At 44.5% G+C, this 24343-nt stretch overlaps 1 protein-coding gene across 1 annotated transcript; it reads right to left on the bottom strand.

Annotated features, from left to right (window-relative positions):
- Positions 1-1020: 1020 nt before the first annotated feature.
- On the bottom strand, positions 1021-22775 carry Sccpdh (saccharopine dehydrogenase (putative)). Its single transcript, NM_001013985.1, has 12 exons — positions 22474-22775; positions 20337-20449; positions 14920-15000; positions 13052-13181; positions 12317-12366; positions 11720-11850; positions 10847-10964; positions 9925-10044; positions 9771-9827; positions 3310-3421; positions 1963-2044; positions 1021-1280 (listed from the first exon to the last, which is right to left on the bottom strand). Exons 1-12 carry the CDS (start codon positions 22661-22663, stop codon positions 1175-1177), a joined length of 1290 nt encoding a protein of 429 aa, NP_001014007.1. The 5' UTR covers positions 22664-22775; the 3' UTR covers positions 1021-1174.
- Between the last annotated feature and the right edge of the window lie 1568 nt (positions 22776-24343).

Here is a 24343-nt window from a genome sequence, read left to right as displayed (position 1 = left end):
AAAAAAAAAGAAATAACTAAAAAATAAGAGGTCCTCTCGTCTCAAGTTGAATCTCTTTTCTCACACAGAGAAGAGACAAGGGTCACCATGCACGAGTACTCCCCTATACCATGTCCACAAACTGTGGCTGTCTCCTTTATATAAGGAACAGCATGAATCCTGTATGTGTGTCTGCAATGCTGCGCTTTTCTTGTTGAGATAGGACCTGTTGCCCTGGCTGGACTACATAGCTGAGGATGACTTTGAATTTCTGATCTTCTTGCCTCTGGGTGCTAGAACTGCCACCACACCCAGTTCATGAAGTGCAGGGGCCCCAACCCAGGCCTTCATGCATGCTAAGCATACACTACCAACTGAGTTGCATGCCCAGCTTTTGAGTGTATGAATGTCATGTGATTATTACAAGAGGAAAAGCTCGTCTCCTTATTTTAGCATGTCCATGCCAAACATGCCTGAAATGGAAAAAAGCAAATTTGATAAATTCTGCTGAGGATGTCGAAAACCAATACAAAGCTAAAAGCCATTTGCTTAAGACTAACTAGTCACAGTTACAAAGCCAGGGTCAGAAGGTTACACCAGCTCAACTACTGGAGATAAAACTGTCAGGCCACTTTAGTGCCAAAGTACAAAAGTAGGAATGCAAGTCCAAACGGAAAAGGGGGAAAAAAGTCACTCAATTAACAACCCTTTATTATTCAACTGAGATAAACAATGCAAAATCAGTCCATGTGTTGATGGAAGAGAAAGCAGACTGAAGTAGAAAACGCAGTTTCTCTTATCAAACGCTCACATGCTCTGCAGAGGAACTTATAGGAGGGTGAGATCCCACACCACCACGGCAGGGAAGGCAGCGGCTGCTGCCACAGCCTAACAGCAGTCAGGCTCCATCACTAAGGCGAGCTGTGAGCCACACAGACAGGGGCCCTCTTCGCCGTCTGACCTTCAGTTCACTCGTCAATACAAAGGTAAGGAGATGTTAGTTCTCTCACAGGCAATAAAATCATAAAAACAGCTGAGATATGGAGTTTAGATAAGATAGTATAATTTCCTGCTTTTAATGTACAGATATTTTATACTTGAGAGTCCACGTACAGTCAGACAAGCATATGAAGGATTTCACATATCAAATACAGACGCATTTGTGCATTTTATGATTAGATTAGTCTTCAAATGTTTACACTTCAGAGCTGCTAATGACACTGAATTGAATGCCGTGCTGGTTGAGTCTGTCGATCAACTTGGTTCTGGAGAAGGCTGCTCCAGGAGTGAAGACACCGCCCCTGTAAAACAGCGGAGAATGCAGTAGTGGGGCCACAGCACAGCTCCTGAGAGCCAAACCTTCACTGCCACAGCTACTTCCTGCCCAACTCCCAACACCAGGCAAATGAGCTCACAGCTCATACACCGGAGTCTTCACACTCGAGGCCTAAATAAAAATATGCACTGGATTCACTCAGCCACTTAAAGTTGAGGAAAATAAGTTTCGGTAACTATAATAGCCAATATTTACAAAAATGCTAAATGATTAGGACTTGAAATTTTAAATTAGGTTTTACTACACACAACTTTTATAATTTGCCTTTCATCCACAGGCTTCTGCATATTGCTGAGCTTGGCTTAGCTCTATCAGGACCAGCTAATGCTGAGTAAGAGAACACAGTCCATAACCACTGAGCAGCACTGCCTGCTAAGCCGGGCTCTGCCAACGAGGTGTGTGTATATTCAGCATGATCAGATGACACTCTAACAACAAGGGCCCCTTCCTGAGGCTTACACAGTTCTCATTCACCTTCACAGTGATTCCAAAGGCAGATAGGAACTGTCCTTGACACTGCTTTAACCTACACTTTTAGTTAGGAACAAAAAAAACTTGTTATAGACCCAAGACTGAAAATGAACTCAATCAGCTAAAATGTCACACAGTTAAAAAGGCACCTGTCACTAGAGGAAAGCCAAACCTACCCTTTTGGAAGGTCAGAGGCATCATTCAGGAAAGTCACGGCAGCCTGAACCATGGCTATGGGAGTAGCCACGTAGCCAGCCTCTGCAGAAAGGGTTGGGCAAAGAAAAGTGTTCATGAAGTAGACATCACCCCAAACCAATAATGAATTTCATGTCTAGCACTGAATATACAGAAATTCAATAAATACTTTGGTCACTTAAAAACAAAGAAAATATTTGACATTTATATAGTTCAGGTAGAATATCCTTCACCCAAACTGCTTGGAATATGTGTGTTTAGGTTTCGTTTTGTTCATATATTGGAATATACATGCACACACGTGTACAAACACACATACTGAAATTATTACCCTGATTTGTTTTTATGAGACAGGCAGCCTGGAACTACAGAGGTCCGCCTGCCTCTGCCTCCCAAATGCTGAGACTGGAGAGTTTTACAAAATGTTTTGAGCGCACCTGTAATGTGGCATGAGGTCAGGTGCAGACTCTCCACTTGTGTGATCGCTGGTATTCAAACGGTCTGATTTTGGAGGGTTTCATTTTTGGATGTTCAGATCACAGACTCCTCCGGTGTTTATGGGTAGGAATGGTCAGTGCTGAGTGCTCTAAGCACGAATTCTCTCAGTGACAGCATTCCATCTGCACTTTATAGAGGAGGTTGCCTCACCTTGTCTGATCTCATGAAGGGAAGCCGTGGCTGAGTCAGCCACCCCCAGGCAGTGCTAACACTGTTTTTTAACAACTGCTGATGCTGGGAACTCTTATCTCGGCTTCTGTTGGTCTAAATTGATTCACATACTTAACAAAATGACTCTCAGTATATTAAAGAAAACAACCGATTGTGCCCAGTAACTTAGGTCTGTAAGCACCGAGGCACTGGCAGGTCCATTACTGTCAACTGAAGCACAGTCAAACCATAGTTAAAAGCCAGACTGTCATTTGAGAAGGAAGTGTGATGCAAAAAAGCCTGTCATCTGGCTTGATCAGTCCTCATCAGAGACTGTGGTAATAACTCCTCACCACTGGCTCATGTGAGGGCTTGTCTCTGCACAGCGCTCTCAAAGGTTTTCAGTCTTTTGGGCAAAGTTATTATGATTCTTTATAAAATACGTGTGAATCTATATATTCCACAAGTTGGAAACTTTGGACCACAGATTTGACTCAGAATTTAGTTAAGTAAGAGACTGAAGCAGGTAAAAATATCAGCTAACCTTCTTTCTTAATAATAATTAAAACTTGCCATTCTCAAACTTGAATTATTGAGTTATCGTGAAAAAGAAGGCTAGATGCATTAACAACGTTGGCTGGTGTAAAGCCTGAAACATCCTTAAGTCATTTACAAAATACCTGGTCCCTTCACTTGAGTACAGATTCTGATATTTGGTTTGTTCTTTTCAGCACTAACGCCATGGCTGTATCCTTGACCAAAGAATGTCATTGTGAATGATGACTCATCCATCTGTGGGAGAGAAAGCAATGGGTGTGCTTAATAATGTCATTTCTACCTCAAACACAGCAGATGCTGTTGTCCTGTTTCACACGAGACATCCCCCCTTAAAATCTGCTTTAATGGGTCTCAGAATCCGTGACAGATTTCCACTCACTGTTTCTATTACAAAGCACTAATTTTGCTTGGCAGTGCTGGTGCACTCATTTATCCCTGTACACGGGAGGCAGAGGCAGGCAGATCTCCGAGTTCAAGCCCAGCCTAGTCTCCAGAGTGAGTTTCACGACAGCCAGGGCTACACAAGAAACCTTGTCTTGAAAAACAAAACAAGCAAGCAAACGTACTGACTTTGACACACTTCAAACCGCCACACACAAACCTCTCCTTCTTCTGAAGGATTTAGGCTGTGCTGTATCATAACCAGTCTTTAATGTGAAACTTAAAGGGCCGACTGAAGCTACAGTCCTGACTCTGCTTGTCCACTGCTGATTGAGTCTTGGGTGGCAGGTGGTAACCTTCTGGGTTTTCTGGGCAGACTTGGTGACTTTGCCAGCTCAGCAGATGCCTTCCCCACCACTTTGATGACATCAAGCACAACTGTCTGTCTATGTCACAAAAGCAAAATGACCCAAAGGACGGTACTCAAGAGAAGCTCTCAACATACATGGTTTACCTGAGACACGTTTTTAATAAAAAAATCAATATATTACATGCTGTATCTATTATCTTGTAACATGGGGCAGAAATTACTTCTCTGAACAACAATTCTACTGACTGGAGTGATGTCAGGAAGGGAAAGGTGGTAAGAACAGGGTAAGATGAAGATGAGGGGCTACACTCAGCCTGGAGGTTGAGCGCCTGCTGCTCTTCCCACCCCTGGAATCCCAGCTCCAGGGGATCCGAGGCCCTCCCCCAGCCTCTGCGGGCACTGCACTCGTGTGTGTACCCACATACACAATTAAAAGAACATTTTCTTAAAAGTGACCCTACACTGTGACTTAGAGAATGGCAAGACCACTTATACAGGCAAGAACACCAGTCCTGGTGTTCTCGGAAGGAGTGCAGAGCACCACTACGTGTGCTTTAGAAATCTACCTGACAGGACAGGTCGTAAACACAGCCGCACTGGTGAAAGATGTAAAGTCAGCTCAAACGCCACATTCTGAAGGCCTTCAGAATGCTAACATGGGCTAACATACTGAACTATGAACAGAGAGACAAAGAATTTAACCAAGATTAACAATCTTTTACTAAGTATAACTAAGGGTCAAGAGATTACGTTAGGCCCGGAGCTGTGCGGATGATAGGTTCTTGCCTTCTTACAATGCACTGACAAGAAAATATATCAACAGACTTAACAACAGAAGACATGGACTAGCAGATACAGGGAGAGTTCAGAAGGTAGCACATCAAATCTCTGGGGCAAAGGGCAGGATTTTTAAATGTATACATGTCTTTTAAAAAAACTTATTTAGCTGGGTATTGGTGACTCACACCTTTAATCCCAGCACTCAAGCAGAGCAGGTGGATTTCTGAGTTTGAGAACAGCTTGGCCTACAGAATAAGTTCTAGGACAGCCAGGGCCATAGAGAAACCCTAGCTGGAAAAAAAAAGAAAAAGACATTTTTATTTTATAAGCATTTGCCTACATGTATGCACGCACACACACACACACACACACGCACACGCACACACACGTTCACATACATGCCTGATTCCTATAGAGGTCAAAAGGTGGCATCAGATCCCCTGGAACTAGACTTACAGATCACTGTGAGCCAGCCACTATGTGGATGATGGACCATCAACCCAGGCAGGTCTCCTGCAAACATAGCAGCGTTAACTGTAAGCCATCTCTCCAGTCTCCTATGTTATTTTTATTTGAGACAGACAGGGTTTCTCTTATGTTGTCCAAGGTAGACTTGAACTCATGCTACCCCAGCCCTCCACTGATTGAAGAGCTTTGTGTGGAACCATTAGGGAAAGCCATTTCTCTGGCCTGGATGGAGATCTAATATCCTAAGCTACCCAAAGCAGGGTTAACCCAGTTGGACCTGTCAACTGCCTGCCAAGGGACATCTCAGGAAGGTGAGTTCACCTCAGCATGCTTTTCTTCCCAGAATCCTCTTAGTATAGCTGATTACACTGCACCTGTGCAGTTTCCATCAAATCTGCCCACTTCAGTGAATTACTCAGAAAAGTTTAGAACACCTCCCTTACCCCTTACCCCTAGCCCCACCAACCTCAGCTTCTCTCTCTCAAAGAAGGCTTTCCCTAGAAATTTGGGCCTTATTCTTTCTCTAAAGCTCTTCTCACCGTGTGGCTGACCTCCATGCCAACCTAACTAAAACAGCATGGCTCGTTTCTACTCTATCTCCTCACTCTTAGCTTCCTCCTCAGGGCATCTATTTACAGCTTGCAGCCCTGGAGTTTTTCTTTTCTTTTTTTTTTTTTTGGTTCTTTTTTTCGGAGCTGGGGACTGAACCCAGGGCCTTGCGCTTCCTAGGTAAGCGCTCTACCACTGAGCTAAATCCCCAGCCCCGGAGTTTTTCTTTTAAACTCTTATAAAATCACCCTTGAATACGTCTAGAGAGACTGCAACACAAGACAAGGGGGCAATCAAAAGATGGGAAAGACCAGTGCCTCCCTCAGCCGCATCACAAAGGCTTTCTTCCTTCAATGGGTAGGAATCCAAAGACCCACAATAGGACAGTGGGCAGAGTGAGACACTGGAGTACTCAGTCCTAAACTGAACGGCTCCCTAAAAGGCCTTCCCTCAGGGTTCAGGGGCCGATGTGGAAGAAGAGGTGGAAAGACTATAGAAGCCAGTGGGCGGATTATTCCCAGGAAACACTGTCTCATACTCATAGGAACTCAGAGACTGTGACAGAACACACAGGACTCGTACAGGTTTAAACTAGACAAAGAGACAGCCCAGAGACGGGAAGTGGACAGTGTCCAACCTTAACTAGGAAGTTACTTGATACTGATGCATCCTGGGGAAGGGACACCAGTCTTCTACAATGGTGTGTCATTGTGCATATCAACCACACTCTGAGGCAGTCCCAGGAGAAACTGGTTAACACAAGACAGACTCCATTTTGTGTACCAGGGTTCTGGGGAGTGGGGACGTTTATTTTGCTTGATAATTTTTTGTCCTGTTGGCTTTTTTGGGTTTTTTGTTTTTGTTTTTTCTTGAGAAAGTACAAGAAAAAAAACAAAGTTGAGTGAAAGGGGAGGTAGAGAGGATCTGGGAGTTGGAAGAGAAGAAATAATATGATTAAAGTATATTATATGAGTTTTAAAAATTCATCCTTGAGCTTTCTTCTGAGTCCATCCTCAAATATTTTCATTAGTGAAACTAGGAACCCCAGGAGGGAGGGATCCTGCTCCCCCAGTAACAGACAGCGACTTTCTAGGACTTCCCAAACACCTCAGCAACAAGTGTGTGCTGCTGTGCCTGGAATGCACACCCTCACAGGCTTCCAAGCCTGGCCACCTGAGCTCAGTCCCTGGGAGTCACACGGTAGAAGGAAAGAACCAATCTGCCAAGCTGTCCTCTGACCTCCCATACATGCTGTGGCATGTGTGCACACATGCACATATGTGCACACTTACACACAGACACACACATATACAAATAAATGTAATAAAAAGTAGATGGAGTTCCAGAAAAAAAGAACACACTAAAGGCATGAGGAACACAGTAGGATGGTGTAATTGGAAAATATAATTCCAGAGGTGTAGACAAAGTCACACACAGGGCACACTTGCCCTTTCCCCACTGTGTGCAGCACATGCACTAAGTGATCATAGTCTTTCAGGCTGGGCACACATCCAGCTTTGGAACTATTTTCAACACAGTCTCTTGAGTTGCTTTTCCAAATAATCAGAGGTGAGTATAAATGACACCACCCAGAACCAGATCATGAAGGGCCAGGGTGCCTCAAATCTCTGGCAGGAATTCATGCCAGCACCATTCTATAGTTGCACACACAGCACCGCTCTATAGTTGCACACACAGCACCGCTCTATAGTTGCACATACAGCACTGCTCTATAGTTGCACACACAGCACTGCTCTATAGTTGCACACCAGCTCCGTTCTATAGTTGCACACACACACCACTCTACAGTTGCACAAACACACCAGCTCCATTCTATAGTTGCACACACACACCGCTCTACAGTTGCACACACACACCAGCTCCATTCTAAAGTTGCACACACACACCGCTCTACAGTTGCACACACAGCACCATTCTATAGTTGCACACACAGCACCACTCTATAGTTGCACACACAGCACCACTCTATAGTTGCACACACACCAGCTCCACTCTATAGTTGCCCACACACACACACACACACACACAGCCCCGTTCTACAGTTGCACACACACACACACACACACACACAGCCCCGTTCTACAGTTGCACACACACACCAGCCAGACCTGAGCAGGAGCTTTCTGCCTCCACGGCAGTGGCCTGAACCAGGCCGTGCTCTGCACCACTGAGGAGCCTCTGAAAACCCCAACGCTCAGGCTGGACTTCTTGGTTACCGTTTGGGACTCTCTCTACAAGTTGAGAACTGCTCTGTATTTCTGGGTCCCTTTCCAGATCTACTGATCAGAATGGGGGTTAGGCCAAGACTACTAGAAAAAAATAGGCTCAGACATGATTCTAATTCATAGAATCTCTGCAAAGATCCTGGCCAAAAGCAGTGAGTCAGAAGTGTTTAAACAAGGCAATTACCAAGGGCAAATGTTTGTGTGTGTCAGATCTCATGGACAGCAGTCAGAACATGGATTAAAAGCATTACGAAATGTTCGGTCCAAAGATAAAGGCCTGCGATAGCAAGTAATCAAAGAGGCAATATGGAACAGGAGATAGCCTCATATTGTCATCTGATAAGAGATGCCTATCTAGAAAATACAGCCGCCTTCTATCCACATGAACACGGACAAGGAGGAAACAGACATTTCCAAAGAAGATGCACGAAATGCTCAATTCCAGGAACCATCAGGGAAATGTAAAACAAAATTGGCAGTGATGGTACACTGCTCACCCACTAGACGGCTGCTGTAAGTAGGAATAAAGTACGGGAGCTGGTGGGGTCTGGCGGTGGCTCAGAGGGAAGAGCACTGAGCTCCTGCAGAGGACCTGCGGCCATTCCTGGCCCCCTAACTAACAACCGCCTCCTGCAGAGGACCTGCGGCCATTCCTGGCCCCCTAACTAACAACCGCCTGCAGCTCCAGCTCCAGGACACTCATGTGTGATACTGAAGCACAGTGTGTGTGTGTGGGTCACATGGTGCAGTTTTATCAAACAGCAGCTTGCCAAAAAATTAAAAACAGAATTAATATGTAACCCAAGCACTCTACTTCTGAGTACATAGCTAAACTACATCTAGAGCAGAGTTTTTCACAGATCTTTGCACATCCGTGTTCACAGCAGCAAGTTGATAAAAGATAACCCATTCCCACACAAAGATGAATAAAGTGGCGTATACACTCAGCGATTAATCATTTACTCATAAAAGGAAAAGCGATTCTAACATGTTATCCCTGGATGGACCTTGAGGACATGTGGCTAGGAGAAGCAGGCCAGGCCTGGAAGGACAAATACTTTATCATTCCGTTTATACGAGATGCCTAGAGATGGCAAGTAAACCAGCAGTTCCTGGGGGTGGGGGTGGTGCTGGAGGAACCAGAAGTGTGGCTATTCAATGAGTGTGCTGCAGTTTTAAAGATAAAAAGGATTCTGGAGGGGTTGGGGATTTAGCTCAGTGGTAGAGCACTTGCCTAGCAAGCACAAGGCCCTGGGTTCGGTCCTCAGCTCCGGGGGAAAAAAAAAAAAAAAAGAATTCTGGAGATAGTATGGAGGTTGCACAAAATACAAATGTACTTAATGCCATTTGATAATTAGAAATAATAAAATTTTTTGTATTTTACAATTAGATGGAAAAAAAAGAGAGAAAGAGAGAGAGACTGGCTCAGAACCCAGGCACGTGTGAAACATTTAGAGAAAACCTGTAGCAGTGGCTGGTCTTGGTTAGAGAATGATAGTGCCGTCAGGTAAGATAGGAAACTCAGGAAGAGAGCTTCAGGAGAACAGCCTCCAGATCCCAGCACACTGACCTCCAGTGCCCACAGGAAGAGGAAGTGCTACGGGAGGACAGGTCACTCTGGACTTGTGTGCCGGTTCAGAACTCTGCTGGGAATGAGTAACTGGTCCTTGGGATCAGCAGCCGAGGACAGACCAGGAAAACCTAAGGGACAGTTAGCTCAGAGGCTCCCTACAGTCAAAAGCCTAGTATGTTAGAGACCCTGACGTAAACAAGCAGAAACCAACATTACCTGTTTTTGTGTTGGACCTCGTTTTGAAAAATAACCAAAGGAAAAGAGCCATGGGAACTAAAAGAAAACAACAACAGAAAACAAAGTTCAATAATATGACCAAAACTTCACAAGAACTGTTTCTAAAGATTCATTCGATCAGAAGCGTACTTACCTTTACAAGAAGTTGTCTTCCAATGCTAAACTTCACAAAGAATAAAAAGAAAAGTCCTGCAAACATCAGCTTAATCACAGAGGTGATGCCTCCCACCGTTATGTAAGCGGCATACTGAACCTAGGTGCACAAGGCAGAGGCAGAGCGTTACTTCTCCTACACAGGCTGGCTGGGCTGCACTTCCTGACTAGTCGCACGCAGCACTGAACACAGCCGTTTCCACCAAAGACTGCACTGTGTTCTGACCTATTCAGAGCTCAACACTGGCAGCCTGGGTCTTACAGGAATTGTTACAAATTGCAACTACTTGCTCACTTAAACACCAAAGTCACAAAATCTACAATTTTTCTGAGTCTAATAATAATGCCATTTCTCCCCCTATTCTAAGAGAAAATATATCTCACCATTTCTTTCTTTCCTCCCTTCGAGGCAGGGTTTCATTCTATAACCTAGGCTACTGGTCTTAAGCTCACTACACAGTCCAGACAGGCCCTGGACTTAGCATATAGCCCAGGGTGGCCTTGAACTTACAGTAATTTTCCTGCCTCAGCCTCCTGAATGCTGAGGTTATAGGCATGAGCCACTCCATCTAGTTCACTCTCCACCTTTTAACCTGAGATAGTTTCCTCTTAGACTCTCAGTGTGAGCAACTATTCACCAAAAGGAGTATTCCAGAGACAGCACGGAGACCCAGGGGTAGGGGCCAAATCATCTCAGCAGAGACAGACGGCTAGGTGCTGTTTGCTGATCCTGCAGCAGGCCAGGCTGGAATCACACACAAGGCTAGTACCATGCCCATGACCTACTATTTTACACTTTATTTACAAACATGACTGTCACAACTTTAAGATAATAAACATACTGAGGTACTAAAACAAACTGGCCAGCTTACATTTTATTAAGAAATGTCATAGTTACTTACTGGTGAGTCCTCTAAATTTTCATGCAAGTAACGCTGAGTCCTTTTCACAACCGACATATCAGATCCCAAAAAAGGAATGGCATACGAGTTCAGCTCTCTGCAATAGCTAACTGGCCACCTGCAAGACAGAGCCATGAAAATGTTGCATTTCTTCTAATTATTACAATGATCACGATGTTGGCTGGTAAACTTCCAAATTAAAAAATTCAGAAGCCTTTCTCGAGTGATTAGTAAGGAGGCAGAGTATGCCTTTGTTTCAGTGTGTTTCTAGGAGTTCTTCCTGCATTTTCCATACCCACACCCAAAGGAAGCTTTGTTAGTCTTCACACTAGTGACACACACATGCAGTGTTTGATCCCCTCACCTTCTCTAGATAGTGACTTAATTAAAAACAGCCACCTCCTATGCTATCTAGTTCTCACACACAAGGGTTATTCATGTCGATTACATTAAACGATCATCTTTTCCTTCTGAGGTTTGCAGGTTTCTCTGCGCAGCTCTGCCTGTCTTGGAACTTGCTCTGTGACCAGACTGGCCTCAGCCTCAGAGATCCACCTGCCACTGCCTCCAGAGGACTTTAAGGCATGAGCCACCACTACCTCATCTAAGATGCAGTTTTACCACGAAAAACTGAACTGAAACTTAATTTTAATAGTGATGGTGAGATATCATAAAATTCATTTTTAGAAATATTATATATGTGAATATATAAAGTATTTAAACAGTATAACATGCTAATTACATTTTAACTTTGGAAATAATTCTGAACTTATCAAGAGGCTTCAAGCTTTTCTTAGTGGCACATTAACAGCCAACCAACAGCAGAGCGACACACAGACTAGAAACAGTAGACTAGGTTTAAAACTGATATACCTTCTTTTCAACTTCGAGCCAATAACTGGGACAGGTTTCAGATTTGATACACTCCGCAGTTTCCTTAAACTGCCCTTATCGCCAAAACCATAAATTGCTGACTTCCAGGTTCCGTCATGAATACACAACCCCTAAGAAAATATGTCACCAGTTAAACATGTCTTATGGGTAATTACTGAAAGATAAGCCCAGTAACTCACAGCCATTATATTTCACCTCCATTTGTGCAAGACATAATCCTGTAATTAATAATCGTGAGGTGAATTTTCATGGCCAACCAGGCAGCAGTAACACTCATTGGCTTGATTACATTCACCATTTACCCACTGCAAGCTTTCTCCTTCCCCTACTATTCATGCTGACTGGCACTAATGTAACAGTTCTCTGGACCCTTTACTACACATAAGTGTCCTAGAAGTGGACCACAGTAGTTCACTGTAATATAAACAGAGTAACTCACTATCTTAACCTTCTAAACTTAAACACAGCGACTCTCACACAAAGCATATAAAATTTAGTCTAAATCTTGCTCAAGAGCATGCATCATTCCAAAATATTTTTAATATTTTTAGCTTGAAAAGTAAACAGGAAACTGACCTCAGGTCCCGAATTTATAGTCAGAAAGCTTTCTACAGCAGTTAAAGTGCCTAAAGAAAGAAGAGAATGTTAAAGAACATCAAATGAAACCTAAGTCATCTGACAGGGACAAGTAATCAAACCATGTCAATTCAGATGAGGGCATTTTTATTAAGCTTACAGTTGAAGAAATTTCTGAAAATCTTCACAGACAACATTTTATTAAGTTTTTATCCATACAGCAAGACACAGTGAAGGCCAGGTGAACTCTCAAAGAAGAGTTTAACATAAATAACCGGTAGTGTTGACAAAGTCTCCTGTGGTATTTAAATTAACGGTGCTAAGAATCTTCTCCAGTAAGACAACAGTTTAATCTAACTCATCCTGGAGGCTTATCACAGCACTCAACAGGAATGATTCTGCCTTAAAACAATCATCCTTCAAGGACTTTTCAGTAAACTGAAATTTACTGCAAATGTTCAGGAAAAATCCTCAGCACTCCTTGTGGTGGCTTAAATGTGGGCTGGGAATGTGGCTCAGTGGTAGAGCTCTTGTGCATGTGCGAGGCCCTAAATTCAATTCCCAGCACCACAAAAACAACAAACAACAACAACAACAAACAACTCGAAGCATAACAACATATAGCATGGCGAGGGATGCAGCTCAAGGTATCAAAAGTGCTGGCCTCGTCATGATGGTGACAAACATGAAGCTCTTCTGCTGTGAGATTTGGGTCCCGTATGGACCAGTTCTTACCGTTCATCTGGTTTCGGGTGTATAGCACTCCTAGATCTGCTGGGATGGAGTCAAAGCCACTGCTTCCAATGATATAAACCCCCTTCTCTGCAGCTTTCTCATGATACTTTACATGCATTAGTTCCAGAAACTAAAAATCCAGGACAAAAATGTAAATCGTTTATAGAAACACCTAGACCAATATTAAAAGATTTATCTTAACGACAAAGCCATTAAACTGGAAATGCCAACCAACGTAGCTCTTCAACGTAGCTCAGATAGTTTTCAGTTGTTTGACAAACCTCAACCCCAAATCACAATGTGACAGAAAGCACAGTGTAAATTAAGTCTGTGTGAGGGTGTGAGTTATATACAGTTGTGAGCTGCCTTGTGATTGCTGGAAATTAAACCTGGGTCCTCCAGAAGAGCAGCCAGTGCTCTTAACCACTGAGCCACCTCTCCAGCCTCCAGATATGTTTTTAAAGAGTTATATAAGGGGTTTAGCATAGTGTTCCAGATACGTTTTTAAAGAGTTATATAAGGGGTTTAGCATAGTGTTTGGCAAACATGCCAAGTATTAAATAAGTATGACCATTTAAAATTTTTACTATATAATATATGCATTATTTGCTGGAGAGTACTGGGAATTGATCCCAGGGTCTCACATATATTAAGTACATGGGCTACTGCCTAAGCCCTCTCATTTAATGCTTTTAAGTTGAGAGGAACTTTTTTCCTTTTTTTTTTTTTCCTGAAGAAAAGCTTCATTATGTAGCCCTGGATGGCCTCGAACTCAGTATGTAGACTAGGCTGGTCTTGTACTAACAGAGGTCCTGCTTTCTTTTTTTGTTGTTATTTTGAATCAGGGTCTCTTGAAGCCCATGTTAGGCTTGAATAGGGTATCCTTGAACATCTTACCCTCCTACCTCCCCATCCAGAGTTCTAGGAACATAGGCATGTACCATCCTGCCCTGTTTATGCCGTACTGTGAATGGAGCCCAAGATCTGGGAATGTGTGCTGGTTAGAATAAGCTTGTCCCGTGGGAGTGGCACTTTTTGTGGTAGGTGTGGCCTTGTTGGAAGAAGTGTGTCACCTTGGGAGTCAGCTCTGTAGTCCTATGTGCAGGCTCTGCCCAGTGCAGAAGGGAGCCTCCTGTTAGCTGCCCGTGGATCAAAGTGTAGAACACTCAGCTCCTTCTGGAGCACCACGTTGATCTGTATGCTGCCATGATTCCCACCATGATAGTAATGGACTGAACCTCTGAACTTGTAAGCCAGCCTCAGTTAAATGTTGTCCTTTATAAAAGTTACCTTGGTCATGGTGTCTCTTCACAGGAATAGAAACCCTAAGACAGTATGCTAGTCAAACATTCTACCAAGCAAGCTACATCCCCAGCCCAAGTTGAGGGGACTTTATATTTATTTTTCTGTAATGTTGTAACAGTACCTAGTTTTAAAAAGGGAGCTTATAATGAAAAGTTAAATGATACAGTCTGAGAATCACCCACAACATACTGCTTTAATAATTCAGTAACTAGGGGTTGGGGATTTAGCTCAGTGGTAGAGTGCTTGCCTAGGAAGCGCAAGGCCCTGGGTTCGGTCCCCAGCTCCGAAAAAAGAACCAAAAAAAATAATAATAATAATTCAGTAACTATAAAAACCATCACCTCCACACACAAAGGAAACAACAATAGAACATTTCAAGAAAACTAAAGCTAAGATCTTACCAGTGCTCTCTCAAGCTAGGAATAGAATACCATGAAAACACCATCTCTAAATACTAGAACGCTATCGGCTTCAAAGCGTCTACAGAATGGTACTAGATACACTTGCACTTCACAGAAAACTCATTTATGAGCAATTTGTTTTCTCCTTATTGGTTTACATACCTGAGGTTCCCCACAGATGTCAATGCAACTTGTTCCATTTTCAATACATGCTTTTACTACAGGTTCTCCATAAAATCGATACTAGGGAAATAAAGAAAACCAATGTGTTTTTACTTCACAAACTCAACTCAATCAAAGACCATTTCATAGCTGGGAAAATGGCTCAGGGGGTAAGTGCCTGCCAAACATGTGCCAGGACTTGCGTTCAGATCCCTAGAACCCATGGAAAGAGCCTGACATAGAATTGCATGTAATTCATAACACATGTGTGTAATCCCGGTGCTCCTACAGTGAAATGAAAGGTGACAGGCCAATGTCATGAGCCAGCTACCCTGGTGTATGCAGGGGCAAGAAAGAGACCCTGTTTCAAACAAGGTCTGATCCCAAGGTTGTTCTCTGGCCATATGTACCATAGTACATGTACACGTACACACACACATACACATACAGGACTTCACAAGCAAAATGTCACTTTACTCTTGGAAGGACAATCTTTTTTTTGTTTTGTTTTTTGTTTGTTTGTTTTGGAAAGACAATCTTAAGTTATCAAAAAGCCAGACTGTGGGCTGGTAAGATAGTTTAGCAGTTAAAAGCACCAACTGTCAATCTTAAGAACCTGAGTTCAATCCAAGTGACCCACATGGTGGGACAGAATTGGTTCCTTAAATTGTTCTCTAACCTGCATACGCAGAGAGAACAGAGTTAACATAGAACAAACTGGGAAGAAAAGGCAACGGTACTGTGCGGCCTCTCACTGTACTGTGTGGCCTCTCACTGTACTGTGTGGCCTCTCACTGTACTGTGCAGCCTCTCACTGTACTGTGCAGCCTCTCACTGTACTGTGCAGCCTCTCACTGTCCTGTGCAGCCTCTCACTGTCCTGTGCGGCCTCTCACTGTACTGTGCAGCCTCTCACTGTATGCGAAGGCTATGGGGCCAGACGTGCACATGCTGATCTCTAACTACAACAAATGTGAGGTTTACTGAAGAGCTAATTCACTTGAATTAGATGCAAAAGAAAAAATAAAAGCAAAATAATATGCAGATAAAAGAAAAGAGAGCTTTTAGCTACCGCTTGCTGAGCCAGAAGTAGTAAGAAATGAGTCTATAAAGAAATACAGAGTCTAGAGGAAGAAGGACAAGGAGTGTCAGGTTAGCAGTTTGAATTGAAAGGTTTTAAACTAGACGCACACACACACACACACACACACACACACACACACACACACACACACACACGCAAACGCACACGCACGAGGGAGAGAGAAAGAAAGAGATCAACCTGGGAGCACTCCCTTCCTCAGGCTGCTCAGATGATAACCTGTGAGCAGGGCCAGCGGTGTAGGTGCACAGCACTTATATTTATTAGCCTTCTTTTTTTTTTTTTTTTTGGTTCTTTTTTTTTTCGGAGCTGGGGACCAAACCCAGGGCCTTGCGCTTCCTAGGTAAGCACTCTAACCACTGAGCTAAATCCCCAGCCCCTATTATCCTTCTATGACCTCTCTCTACAAACTTCGAGTTTGAAAGCTCAAGTGTTCTTTCAACCCACCTCCCCTGTAAGTCAGCAAGTTCTGCCAAATCTGTCTCCTAAAATTTGTCAAGTCCATGTTATATTACCCTTCACCTAACTTTCTACACAAACTCCCCATCACTTCACAGTAACCAATCTAGCCTAATTTCTAAAGAAATATTCACTAGTGTTTTAAATAAGAGTCGAATCCAGCCCCTCCCTCTGCCCACCACCACTTACAGTAGTTGTCCACTCGGACTCTACCAGCTCTCCAGTGCCTACATCACAGTCTGGTTCCTGCAGCCCTAACGATGTAATGTCACACCCAGGGGTGTCTGCGGCTACCACCTAGATCAACCTCCTCCTGCCCTGCTTCTGAAGGGCTGGCTCCCAACACCTACAGCCCGCATCAGAGCTGGTGACACAGCTCTTCGGCTTTCCCCACAAACCCCCAAATACTAAGAGGCCACCACTTAAAAGGAGAGAAGTTCCTTAAAGAAAGTGCACATTTTCCTTTTTGCCCCAACACATCTTGCTCTGTTTTGTCACACACAGTCACTTATCCACTGGGTAATCTGAGAAATGCCCCACTAACATATCCCTATGTTGTTACGCTGTGAAGAATTCCCTCTCTTGCGACTGGAGAGATGCTTGAGTGGTTATAACACTTGCTGTGCTTTCCGAGGATTTAGTTCAGCCCCAGTACCCACACCAGGCAGCTTTCTGACACCTTCTTCCAGTCTCTATAAGACACTGCACAGAGATGGACGCATACACATACACATAAATAAAATTATAAAGATCTCTTTTGTTAGATCCTGAGCTTGTACAAGGTGATCAGAGACTCAAGAGTAATAATCTTTGCTCTCGAATCAGTTCTCCACGCTCCGTGTCTAAGCCAGGGGCTCACAGGTGGGTGCACCTCCACCAAGGGAATACATACTGAGTCACTCAGTGACAGTAAATACGAGAACTTTTATTCATGCCAATTCTGGGTATAAAAGATTATTAATCCTTGAAATGTAGATTAACTTCTTGGGCATCAAATGGTCAAGTACCAAATACAGTATACAAGTGGTATTCTTAGTGAGTGGCACAGGAGAGTTCCAGAACACAAAGGGGGCGCAATGATAGCGTTCTTCCCTGAGCTATAGTTCCCCGCTGCCTAATGCTTCTTTACACACGTCTAACAGTCTGAGGCTTGAGCTCTAAAGCCTGGGGCACTGAGGGGCAGAAACTAAGATCTAACACTGGAGATGGGTGAGACCAACAGGGCGAAAACCAAGGGAGAATCCTAAGACGACAGAGTTCCAGGACAGCCTCGGGTTACCAAATAAGATTATCTCTCAAAAATTAAAGAAAATGATTAAGAAAGGGAAGAAAATTCCAGCTCAAATGCGGAGAGGTGGCTTAAGATGAGGACTGAGTTGGGTGCCTCTGGCAGGATGGGCTTGAAAGGGCGTTTCCTTGGAACAGGGAGGGAAGCCTGGAGAGAACTGGATATGGTAATGGTGCCAGAGGTAACAAGAACCCTTCAAAGGAGTCTGCTTGGGTTACAAGGGTTTATAAAATCATGGGAGTGCTTAGAAACACGGGTGCCATAATTGCTTAAGTGCTGACAGAAAAACCCAGCAGGGGCCTCGCCACCCCTGAGAAAATAATAAATGATGTGTCATGGTACCCCTCTGTGTATGTGGAACTCTCCCAGGCTACTTCGATCTGATGTCCTCCTCTGGCCTGTGTGCTCACACACACATACACACACACCATCATTATCATCATCATCATCATATTAAAAAGAATCTAATAAAAATGAAAAGTTAATGCATGATTCAATAAAGATAAGAAAATATATAATTATAGACATAAAGCCTTCAAATGTTGTGCCCAACAGACACAGGAGCTTTTTCCTTGTGACAAGAGATGAGGGCAGAGACCAGGTGCTGCATGGAGGTAAGCAGACAGCTCTGGTAATACAAAGACAAAGGAATTCTGTCCTGGCAGTTTTTTAGTTTCACTGGAAAAGCTGGCTTATGCCTGTAGTCAGGAGAGACTGTGGCAGGACAGCTGTAAGGTTGAGGAAAGTCTGGGCTGCACAGCAATATACATTCAAAGATAAAAAGGGAAGGAATAAAGAAGGGGAGGGAGGGAGGGAGGAAGGAAGGGATAGAGGGAAAGTAATCAGGTAAGAGTGAAGGAGAGATTCAGGGGGCAAAGGGGAAAAGTTGTGAAACCTCTGCTTTCGAGTTACAGGTCAAAGTTTAGAAGGGACCTTTCATACCAATATCCAATATAGGACAAGAGCTATTCTCCTTTTAAAACACTAAAATGCACTTTGAACTCAACCACTTTTTTTAAAGACATGGTCCTGTTAGCTTGAGAAAGAGGCAACTCTGGCCTCCAAAGTGCTGGACTGCAAGCATAAGCCACCATATCCAGATTACCACACCACTTTAACCACTTCTGCTGCTACTGCCTCAGCGTGCATCTGCTGTGGGCCATCCTGCTGTTGGCTCTCAGTGTGTGTCTGCTGTGGGCTCATTAGCTACTTTTCATTCAGAAGTTGAATAACTTACAAAGGAAATCAGATCTCCAATGACACTTGCTCACATTTAAAAGAGGTCCAAATCCTAATTCCAGCCTGTAAGACTCCACATCACCAAGCTCCTGAATATTTCAACATCCCTTCTATCTCTTCCTGGCTACAGCCTTGGCCACACGACCTTCTTTCATTTTCTTCAGTCTTGCCAAGCAGTCTTATCTAGAACCTTTGTACCTACTCTCCACAGAACTGTACCTACTCTCCTCTATAATCATAGTTTACTCTCTCCCTAGATTCTGATCTCTGTTCAATGTCAATTCCTTAGAAACATGTTTTGAGAGAGTATGAGAGCTGGTTGCACAAACCTTTAATCCCAGAACTCAGGAGGCCGAGGCAGACCAATCTCTGAGTCCAAGGCCAGCCTGGTCTACAGAGTGAGTTCCAGGACAGGTCTACATGGAGAAAGTCTGTTTGGAAGTGGGGGAGGGTGGGGGACTAGTGTGCAATACCTGTATCCAACTGTTCTGCTTCATTTATTTGACTTATTGCTCTTTAATACTGTAATATTATATTTCTATATCCCCCACAAAAGTGTAAACTCCATACATAATTTTCTGTTCACATTTGTCCCACTTGCCCAGAATAATGCACTTTACAAAGGGTAAGCATTCAATAAATGAATAAATTAGTCTGCTTTTAGATTCTACCTTTTCTATCTCTTAATAATAAGAATAAAGCAAATAAGCTGGGATTATAAATGCAAACATTTAAAAATGACATTTATTTATTGTATGCAGGAGTGTGTGTATTTATTTGTGCACACATGCATGCATGCATGTACCCATGCTATGGTGCAAGTGTGCAGATCAGAGGACACCTTTAGGGGATCAGTTCTCCCCTTCCACTGTATGGGTCTTGGAGACTGAACAAAAGTTGCCAGGTTGCAGGGCAAATGAATTTACCCATTGAACCATCTTTCTAGCTCATCAAACTTTTATTTTATTTTTACATTAAAGAGGGAGAACACAGGATAGGTGGAGCCAATCAGCACATTCCTCATAAACAGAGTCTCAAAGGCTGTCACTATTTTGGAAGACTGTCATATCAATGAAGAGGCTTCCCTGTGGAGTTAAGGCCTTCAACTCTGGCCTCTGGCCTCCACCCTTGTGTTCTTCTGGAACGTAAAATGCCAGCTTTTGTTAGAAATGAATGGACTGTTTGTTCTGATACAAAGAAGGGCTGAAGGGGGTTGGGGATTTAGCTCAGTGGTAGAGCGCTTGCCTAGGAAGCGCAAGGCCCTGGGTTCGTCCCCAGCTGGGGGGGGGGGGGAAGGGGGGACCAAAAAAAAGAAGGGCTGATTACTTACAGGTCCTACGCAGTTGAGGACAAGTGTTGCCTTTTTAGCCATTTCATCAAGTGAGGCTGGATTACTGATATCACAGATTATTATTCCAACTTCAGATGATAGTGTTGCTCTTCCTAAAGTTAAAAAAAAAAAAAAAAAGCATTTCATTCAAGTCCGAATCAACATGAGACCTCCTAGATCACCTTTTTATAGTGATCAGTGATGGCAATTTTCATGAAGACTTTCAACCGTGAAAACTTTATAATCTGTTAACCTGCTGAGTAGATGCCTGTTCTGACTTCCTTTCCATCAAGCTATCTCCTCTACAAAAACAGCTACTAAATACCTGTATCTGACCCAATTATACAAAGTGGGAGGAGACATCGCCATTCATTCAGCACCATGAGAACCAAAGAGGACTTGGAGGCCGATTCACCTTTAGTATTTTTAAAGATTTGTTATTTTTTTTATAAACTGTGTGTGTGTGCCCGTGCACATGTCTGCCCTTCAGTGCGGGGCCCAAGGAGACCAGAGGTAGCAGCTCTTCCCTGAAGCTGGAGTCACAGAGGGCGGTCAGTCACCCAGTGTGGTGCTAGGATCCTCAGTAAGCGGCGCCCGCTCTTAACTGCTCAGACATCTCTCCAGCCCTGTGAGCTCGTTTTTAAGTAGTCCAGCCTATATAAAACCATCCACACTTATAAGGAAATAACCGGAACTAACTGACCCAATAGAGCCATGCAAGTCTCCACTGACTGAGGCATACTCTGCCAAGCTGTCTAATTTGGGCAGTGTGGATGGTAGGGGATCCGGCTATAGTTGTACAATAGTGGTTCTCTACCTTCCTAATGCTGTGACCCTTTAATCCAGTTCCTCATGCTATGGTCACCTCCAACCATAAAATTATTTTCCTTGCTAATTTATAACTGTAATTTTGCTACTGTTGTCAATCATAACCTAAGTATCTGTGTTTTCCGATGGTCCTAGGGGACCCCAGTGAAATGGTCATTCAACCTTCAAGGGGTCTGCAATCCACAGGTTGAGAACCACTGCAATACTCTCACTGAGGAGGGAAAATAAAAGGAACAATGTATTTTAATAATGGCATGTTCTCCAGGAAACAGTAAGCTAATGTCCAAAACTTCTCTGTCAAGGTTCTATGGGTTAGCAGTGGCAACATTAAGAGCCACAGGAGAATCCAGTTTGCATGCTATTGTCTAACCACAAAACAAAAGGCTGTGCTCTCAGTCCAGACAAGGCTCTGTGTGGAAACATCAAACTGAACGGAAAGAATGAAGAACAGGTATGACTTCTCCTGGGTGGGGATTTAGTTACCAAACCTCCAGGCTTATCTGGGTCTAAGACAGGTGCTTCCCCAAAGCAGAAAGGTTGGATGTGACTCCCATGTGTGCATCACAATACTAAGGATAATAAATACTAGCACGGAAAATACTACTCACTCGATATGTTGACTATAAGCCAAAAGAATAAGTAAACGTGCAAAACTTAAAAAGAAAAAAATCCCACACTTTTATGAAGAATACAGTGACTAGAGGGTGGCGGTGCTAACGTCAGAATTAGGGAAGAGGCAAGGGAATCAGTAGATCCAGGCCAGCCCACACTGCTTCAAGCAATTACATTGAGAACTGTTCGAGGATTTCCACAAGCAAGACTACAAACTAAAAACCAAAAGCGCAAAAAACAAAAATCAAGCAGCTAGAGGAGTAACTCAGAAGCAGTGTATATGCTTATCGCGTTCAGAAGTGCTGAGCTAATAAATCCGTATCACCAAAACACATAAATAGATGCACTGTAATATTATTAGTACAACTCAGCTTTCTTTCTTGTCCCCAAACACAAACTACAATGGACCTCTGAGAAATCCGTCTTATTAGCCTTTCCCACCGCAAGTACCAAGAATCCTCCAAACCCATCAGAACGACAGAGATGGACTGAGGAGCTACCAAAGTTCTGGACTATGTCGACACTGGGGCTCCCCAAACTGGGAGGGAGAGAAAAACCCTTTTCATTTTATTCTTTAATTTACGGGCAGAACAAGGCCCGGTCCTCCCGCAGGGCTCGATGCAGGCGCACGCGAGGGAGACGCCCCTCGGCGACCTGCGCCGGGCCGTGTCCGGCCCTGCCCACCCCGCCGCGTTACCCAGCTTCTGGGCAGCCTTCTCCAGCACTTGCTGCAGCTTCTCCTTGGAGCGGCCCGCCACGGCCCAGGGCAGGCGGGAGCTCTGCTCCGAGGCCATCTGCTCCCGGGCCACCTCCTCCGTCACGAACTGGCCGGTGAAGCCAGAGGCGCCGAACACCACCAGCTGGAAAGGCCTCTGCTCCGTCGCCATGACGAGTCCACTGCGAGCCGCAGCCCGGGGCGGGCTGAGTCCACCGCGCCTGCGCCTCAGGCCGCGACCCCAGTACCGGGCGCAGCAACCGCCGCTGTCTTGGCCGCTGTCGGCGCAGCTAGAGCGCCCAGCTCCCTTCAGTCCGCGCGCGGGCCACGCCCACAGCCACGCCCACGCCTCCTCGCGACCGAGGTGCTGCGCCGCTCCCACAGCCGGCGGCCGGTGCTGCGCCGCCTGGTCGGGCTCGGGCTGCGCGTCCGCCTCGCTGGCTGACAGGAGCGGCCGGCGGCCCATGCTGCCCGCGGCCTGGCGACCCGCGCCAATCTGGCCGCCCGAGGCGTCGTATCCTCTCAGTTCCCCTGAAGGAGGACCAGGGCAGGCCGGTTATTCCCGCTTCTGGGGGGGGATTGCGAAAAGACAGCCGAGGGGTCGCCCACGCTGGAGCTTGGAAGCCCCGGTGGAGGCGGAGGTGAAGCTTATTAGCAATAAGGAACGCTGGTGACCCGGCTGAGTACCCAGGACTGTCTGTCATCCAGCCTTTCTGATGGTGAATTTGACAGAGACCATTGCTCTGGACTTTTTTTCCTTTAAAAAAATTTTTTTAAATTTGTTTATCTGTTTGTATGTCTGTCTGTGCACACACACGTGCCACAGGAGCCAGCGGAGAACTGGTCTAGGGTTCAAATTCAAGATGTCAGGCTCAGCAGTACGGGCTTGTACCTACTGAGCTCTTCTGGCAGCTACAGACCAAACCTATTCCTGCTAGCAGGAATACAGATAGCAAGATGTGCATGGGGGTACAGCAGCTGGGCCAGGGTATTTACATGACCTGTATCCCACGAAGCCACTCGTTTCGCTTCATTGATTTTTTTTTCTATAAATATCACTTGACTTTAATGCCCTTCTGGATTTCTTAAACCCAGCTATGGTTTTGAGGGCTGACCAAATGGCTGATTATTGTTGAGTGTTTTTTTGTTTGTTCCTTTGTCTTAAACTTGCTTAAAGTTTTGTTGTTGCTTTTGTTTCCAGACAGATTCTCTGTGACCTCAGACTCTGGGTCCTCCTGCACCAGTCTCCAGAGTCCTGGAGTTACAAGTGTGTGACCCCTACGCCTTCCACCCCCACCCCACTACTTCTTTCGTTTCGTTTTTTCCAAGACAGGGTTTCTCTTTGTTAACAACTCTGGTGGCTGCCCTGGAACTCTGTTTGTAGACTAGGCTGGCCCCCAGCTTACAGAGATCCACCTGCCTCTGCTTCCTGAGTGCTGGCCTAACTTCCCCGGCTGTTTTTTAAGACATTAGTTGGTTTTCTCTCACTATCATCAAGAAATAGTTGCCGAATGGAGAGATGGCTCCGCAGTTAAGCACACTGAATGCTCTTCCAGAGAACCCAGGTTCCATTCCCAGCACCCACAAGGCAATTACATGATGCCCAGAAGTACGCACAGGCAAAACACACACATATAAACACACACACACACACACACACACACACACACACACACACACACACTAAAAAGAAAATATTTGATAACTTATGAAGAAGACTTGCTTAGGTTGGGAGTTTGTGTATTTCGAGTCTTTGATCAGATGTGCTTGTTGCTTTGGGTCTCTGGGCCTCTGACAGTCTTTCTGGATGTCGGTGACTGGACTTCAAAGCAAAGCAAATTACTCCTTTTTT

This window comes from Rattus norvegicus, chromosome 13 (genome assembly GCF_021556685.1).
Source record: "Rattus norvegicus strain SHRSP/BbbUtx chromosome 13, alternate assembly SHRSP_T2T, whole genome shotgun sequence".
Classification (NCBI taxonomy): domain Eukaryota; kingdom Metazoa; phylum Chordata; class Mammalia; order Rodentia; family Muridae; genus Rattus; species Rattus norvegicus.
This window is presented reverse-complemented; position numbering and strand designations above follow the sequence as displayed.

Coding starts and splice junctions, on each gene's coding strand:
- Sccpdh (NM_001013985.1), bottom strand. CDS start 22,663: ATGGCGACGGAGCAGAGGCCTTTCCAGCTGGTGGTGTTCGGCGCCTCT. Junction 15,001..20,336: donor TCCTCAACTGCGTAGGACCT/GTAAGTAATCAG, acceptor TTATTTCCCTAG/TATCGATTTTATGGAGAACC. Junction 12,367..13,051: donor CACCCGAAACCAGATGAACG/GTAAGAACTGGT, acceptor TTCTTTCTTTAG/GCACTTTAACTGCTGTAGAA.